General features: G+C 33.9%; 1 protein-coding gene across 2 annotated transcripts; it reads right to left on the bottom strand.

Moving 5' to 3' along the window:
• Positions 1-225: 225 nt before the first annotated feature.
• On the bottom strand, positions 226-3,988 carry AGK2 (guanylate kinase). Of its 2 annotated transcripts, none has more exons than XM_039027929.2 (11): positions 3,626-3,988; positions 3,051-3,086; positions 2,779-2,886; positions 2,576-2,652; positions 2,375-2,504; positions 1,785-2,147; positions 1,306-1,427; positions 1,078-1,213; positions 942-987; positions 749-857; positions 226-655 (listed from the first exon to the last, which is right to left on the bottom strand). In XM_039027929.2, exons 2-11 carry the CDS (start codon positions 3,051-3,053, stop codon positions 538-540), a joined length of 1,212 nt encoding a protein of 403 aa, XP_038883857.1. In that variant the 5' UTR covers positions 3,054-3,086; positions 3,626-3,988; the 3' UTR covers positions 226-537. The 2 variants fall into 2 exon arrangements, with proteins under 2 accessions (XP_038883857.1, XP_090167958.1); XM_090311832.1 differs by having other exon boundaries at positions 3,051-3,336; positions 3,626-3,779.
• Positions 3,989-5,588: the final 1,600 nt, after the last annotated feature.

The raw sequence follows: 5,588 nt of genomic DNA on the forward strand, positions 1-5,588 counted from the left end.
ATCTAATCTACATGGAAAATTAGAACAAAGTTGATGATTCAATCCCTAATAATGGTTGAACTCAACAAGAACAAAAACAAAATTTCTTCTTTTTTTTTTTTTTTCCTTCTTCTTTCTAAAACTTCAACTAAACATGAATCTCTCCTCAATCAAAAGCAAGAACGAAGAATCAAGAAAACCCATTCAACATAAAAAAAAAAAAATCTAGAAAGATGGGACTTTCAATTTCTAACAAGCAAGAAAAATTAGTTTTGGATAAATGATGAGTCAATTTGCCGCAGAAAAATCACAGATCACATTCTCACAGCCATGTAATGTAAGAAATAATAATAATCGTCTCGATCTTTCAAACATTGCTTCGAGTCATTTCTCTTCCTAAACTTTTAAACCGAAACAAAAGGTAAGACCGGGAAAAATCAGACTAGTTAAGTCGTCTCGAATTAATGTGCTCATTAGGGAATGCACCATCGTCTCTTTGCCATCATCTGTAAAAGGGTAACAAGTTAGCAGTGTAAATCATCATAGGTGGAGTAGTCGTTAGCTAGGCTGATTGATCATAGCCGAGCCGTTTGTAACCGAGTCAATTGCATAAGCCTCCAGCCCTCTTGTCCGGCCAGGTGCTCCGCCTTTGAGTGAGGATAGATCCAACACAATCCTGCTTCCCAAAAGATCACATCACAGGTGTAAACATATTGAACACCCTAACGTTCAAATCATATTGATATAAATTGTGATTCCAAGTTCTTACATCTTCCGAGTTTCATTATCGAGGTCTGAAGTTCGGTACGTTATTATAATTTTGTTATCAATCCTTGATACTGAATGGACAATTGGAGGAAGGTCCAAATCTTCTGGAACTGAAGAAAGTTAAATAAATATATCAAATATGTCACCTACTAAATTATGTATATGGACTTCGATAGAAGAAAGAAATTTCTTACTTGATTTCGTGCAAGTGTTGACACTCTCATCGATCCCCAAGAGTTTCTGCAATAATTCGGTTTATCAAAAGGCTTCGTTCAGCTAGCTAAAAGATAAATTAAACACAAATTTCCGTTACATAGCAAAGTAAATTACCTTTAGACTCTTATAGCACTCTTCAAGGTTATCATTGTACAAGAAGTGATCAAATATACCAGATGATTCTCCTTCCTTGATCTCTGCCTCGGCATTTCGCAATCGTTTGAGGATTTGTTCTTCGGTTTCAGTTCCTCTGAGGGTGGGGTATAAATGTAACATACTCAGACTGGCTACATAAATGGAAAAGCTTTTCAATGGGGAAACTTAATGGAATCTTTAACTTACCTAGCACGAAGGCGCTTCTCGAGTTCAGCCATTGAAGGTGGACAGATGAAGATGAATATTGCGTCCAGAGAACTAGCCCTCACAGACCTCGCACCTTGAACATCAATGTCAAGAATGCATCTCTAAAGGGAAAAACAGCAAATATTTCAGATTGGCAGACACAGACCGCATTTCAACTAGAAAAAACCGGTAATATGATAACAATTATACGAATTAGATAAAACCGAAAAGATCCTCAAATTGAAGCAGATATTGTCCTTTAAAATCATTCTGGAGAGAACCAATTGACTTCCCATGCTTACTATTATATTAGATTAGATTAAACTATCGGTTCAACTTCTGTGGGGGTCTGCTAAATAAAATTAGACAGAAAAGTCAAGCTTAAGAAGGCAAGAGGCAGAAGAAGAGACTGAATTAAAATTAATCATGATAAATCACTATCCCTTCTAGAATTTTCAAAAGACTGGTCGAATACATACTTTTCCGGCATCTGCTACCACTTCAACTGCCTCAACACTAGTTCCATAGAGGTTTCCATGAACTGAAGCAAACTCAAGAAATTTCCCCTCTTTTATGTCCTTCTCCATAAGGCTTCGTTCTGTGAAATGGTAATGGAGGCCATCTTTCTCCATGTTCCTCGGAGCACGGGTTGTGTGGCTAACAGAGAATCCGAATAAGGATGGAAATTCTTTCATGAGCATTGATATAAGAGTACCCTTGCCCACTCCAGAAGGACCACTAACAACAATCGGCTTCGCCACAGTTCCCCTCACACCTTTACTCCAAGCAACAACTTCACAACCCAAAGATTTTCTCTGTTCTTGAACATATGGAGTATCCACCTATTTACATTCAAGTACATAAAATCATAAGAATAAGAATAAACATCAAAAACTATATTAATTTCAGCTAAAGCAAATGTAACAATCAGAATTCCACTTGGCATCAACTTCCACCCACTTCTCGGATTTTATCCAAAGAGCGATCGTGTACATCAAATGAAATTCTTCCTTGTATTAACCAATATATTTCCAGCCTGATGATGTTTCAAGAGCAACAGATGACTAACCTCAAGAAACCAAAAAGAATCCTCTAAGGGGGATCCACCCTTAATAAACAATATGCGGTCTTCATTTAAAGCTATTGCTGAATGCCCTTTACATGAGTTCGGTATTGTTCCCAAAACAACTGGATTGTTCCTGCAAATTCCACAAGAACTTAGAAGACTAGAACTGAAATACTTAATTGCATAGCCAGGGGAGAAACTTACCGCGTTCCTTTGGAATGATCAAATACTTGAACTTGAAAGGACAACAGCAATTCATCGCAGCTTCCATCAACCAGATACTGCCGAAGCATACCCAAAAATTAAGATTTGTGGAGGTAATTAATTTGTTCATGCATAAAAATCACTATAGAACAAATTAATTCATACTGTGATAAATAAAAATCGATACAACTAAATAAGCATACTGTTTTATTGCCGATGACAGTGGCTGTTTCACAACCTTTGGATTTTAAACTGAATCCATTCAGAAATCCCTCCTTCAAATCATGAGCAAAGAAGGCTGGGGCTTCTCCCTAATGACCACAAAAGCAAACATAATCGTATCACAATCCAGAAACTATACAATCCTTTTTCATAATCCATATAATTAATCAAAGCTTAAGCTCATTTTCCTCTAGGAATGAAAATTCTACATTATAGGACAACAGGAAAAAGTTGAAAAATATTAAAAGCTCACCATGGAGAAATTTAATCCTCCAAGTTCTAGATTACCCTGATCAAGACAGATGGAATGAGAGATGAGATTCAAACCATATATTTCAGGATTCAAGAAGAAGCTAAAACATTCAATCATAAACAACAACAAAAAAGGAGAGAGAGAAGGAGAGAGAAACGAGAAATTGCACATAATAATGAAATTACAAGACATAAACCGACAAGAAAGAACAGGGGTTCACAAAACAAATCCTCCAAAACCAGAATAAACTCCAAAAATGAAATTCCCAGAAGATGCACCATCAATGCTGTCAATGGAAAGTGCAAAACAAAAACCATAAAGAAAAGCAAAGGGGAGCAACAACAAAAAGAAAATACAGACAAAGAAGCACAAATCCATAGTTACGATCTCGAAAAATTCACACCCCACATTCAGAAAACACAAAACAAATGCGACAAAGAGGGCAAAACTAGAGCCACAATCAGCAAAATCAGAACCCCAAAAAACAAAAACAAAAAGTGGGGATCAAATAACAGGTCAAATTAAGGAAAACCCACTAAACATCGACAAAACTGAAGAGCATTGAAGTGTGTTACCTGGAGAGAATTCTGAGAAAAGGGGTGTTTAAGGTCGAAAGAACCAGAAACGAGGAACACCCAGTTGGTGGATTCTTGGAAGGGTTATAGAAAATTGTTTGTAGGAATCGAGAATGGAAGAAATGGGAAGGGGAAAGGAAGAGAAGAGAGGCGCAAGGAAAGATTGCGGAGCATTCTGGTATTTGTAGGGAAAAGAGAGATTGAGAAAAATATGAGAAATGGAGAGAAAAAGGGGTGTGGGGTTTTGGTCGCATTCAATTCACGGAACAGCAAGACCGGCTTTCGTTTTCTTGCGGGATGCTTATGGCGATGCTAATCGGTATTCCTTCTCTTTTTGTTAACCATTTTCTTTAGGTTAAAATAACGCTATGGGTGTTAATCCAGGTTTAAAATGTCCATATCCCCCAAAATATCGGCCTCATAATAAATAAATATGATTTTTAAATTAGCTAACCTCTCCATTATTTATATTATATTTACTATCTTTTATTATTTCTTTTTTCTGTTTGATGTTGAACTCACGAAAACGTAGAAATATCGATGAAAATTTAATAATATCATATCAATTATGGTATTAGATTTTTATGATATCTTGATATTTTCATTAATATTTCTACATTTTCATAAGTTCGACATCAATATGGAGGTGAATCGGCATTTCATTATATTGTAGAAAAATCACAAAACATAAAAAAAAAAAATAAGTAATGTCATTAATGTAAATATAATGATGAATAATAAACATGTTAACGTGTTTAAAAATCATAAAATGATTTTTTTTTACTAATTTCAGTTCTTTTATAATTTTTTCTAAAATGTCCAACAACATCAACATTTTATTGATATTTTCATCATTTTTCGTAAAATTAAGACATCGACATTTTAAACTTTGGTGCTAACTGAAACATAGTTCACTCGAGAACCATATGTATATATTTTCCAATCTCACATTATGGACCAAATGTATTTATAAACTTATCTAATAAGATTTAGATTAAATTATACAAAATATGTCAAAGTGAGTTTGTCACAGTGATGTTGGCATGACCTTCGTTTCTAGAAGTTGGGGGTTCAATCCGTCATCCAATTGTTGTACTAAAAAGAATTATACGAAATATCACAAACTTTGCGTAGGTTTAAATTTAACTATGATCGCCAAAACGAGTATAACTCAACTAACAAAGTATTTGTACTATCAAACTCAATATCAGAGGTTCAATTTCCCCACCATACATATTGTCAAAAAAAAAAAACAAACCATACTCCTTCACTTTGAAATATTTCAACTTTGCATCTCAAGCGTATGCATCCTCTCTATTGTTGAGTTGAGTTGAGTTTTGTTCATTTTGACATAAGAAATCAATAGTTAGACTCGAGTAATGAGTGGAACTCGGGTTCCACTCATCTCGATACACTACTTCAATTATCAAGAGAAAAATATATTTTCTTAAAAAAAAATCATCATATAGCAACTTGAGGTTCAATAGTCACCGAGCTAAAAAAAATTGCAGTCTCGAGTACACCCAAATATTAATTTCTTACTAATTTATTTAAATGTATATATTATTCAATTTCTTTTTTGAAACAATATATTATTCAGTTTCACTTTTGACTTCTTATTCATTAGAAAATAATAATAATAAACAATAATATTGACTTTTTATGCCTTGCCCTAGTCTTGAACTAATTACTGTATTTGTACGCTTTTCTTCCTATAAATTTATAATTTAATTTTTTTCCTTAAAAGAAAAATATAATGTATCTACTTAGTTCTTAGGGAAATTGTTATAAATACCAAATTACTTAAAATAGTTTCAAATATAGCAAAATGTTATCGTCTATCAGTGATAGATATTCTTAGACATCTATTAGTATCTTCAGTGTGATAGATGATAGTAATCTATTAGATATTTTACTGTATTTGTAAATATCTTTGTTCATTTTTCTATATTTGAAAACAACT

The sequence above is a fragment of the Benincasa hispida genome, chromosome 3, assembly GCF_027475165.1.
Source record: "Benincasa hispida cultivar pf3 chromosome 3, pf3_genome.v1.1, whole genome shotgun sequence".
NCBI lineage: Eukaryota > Viridiplantae > Streptophyta > Magnoliopsida > Cucurbitales > Cucurbitaceae > Benincasa > Benincasa hispida.

Excerpts from the sequence above, each read along its gene's own strand:
- AGK2 (XM_090311832.1), bottom strand. The coding sequence starts at position 3,242 with ATGTCTTGTAATTTCATTATTATGTGCAATTTCTCGTTTCTCTCTCCT. Across the intron at positions 2,887-3,050 it reads GAGGATTAAATTTCTCCATG|GGAGAAGCCCCAGCCTTCTT; the intron begins GTGAGCTTTTAA and ends TGTGGTCATTAG. Across the intron at positions 2,505-2,575 it reads GATCATTCCAAAGGAACGCG|GAACAATCCAGTTGTTTTGG; the intron begins GTAAGTTTCTCC and ends TGGAATTTGCAG.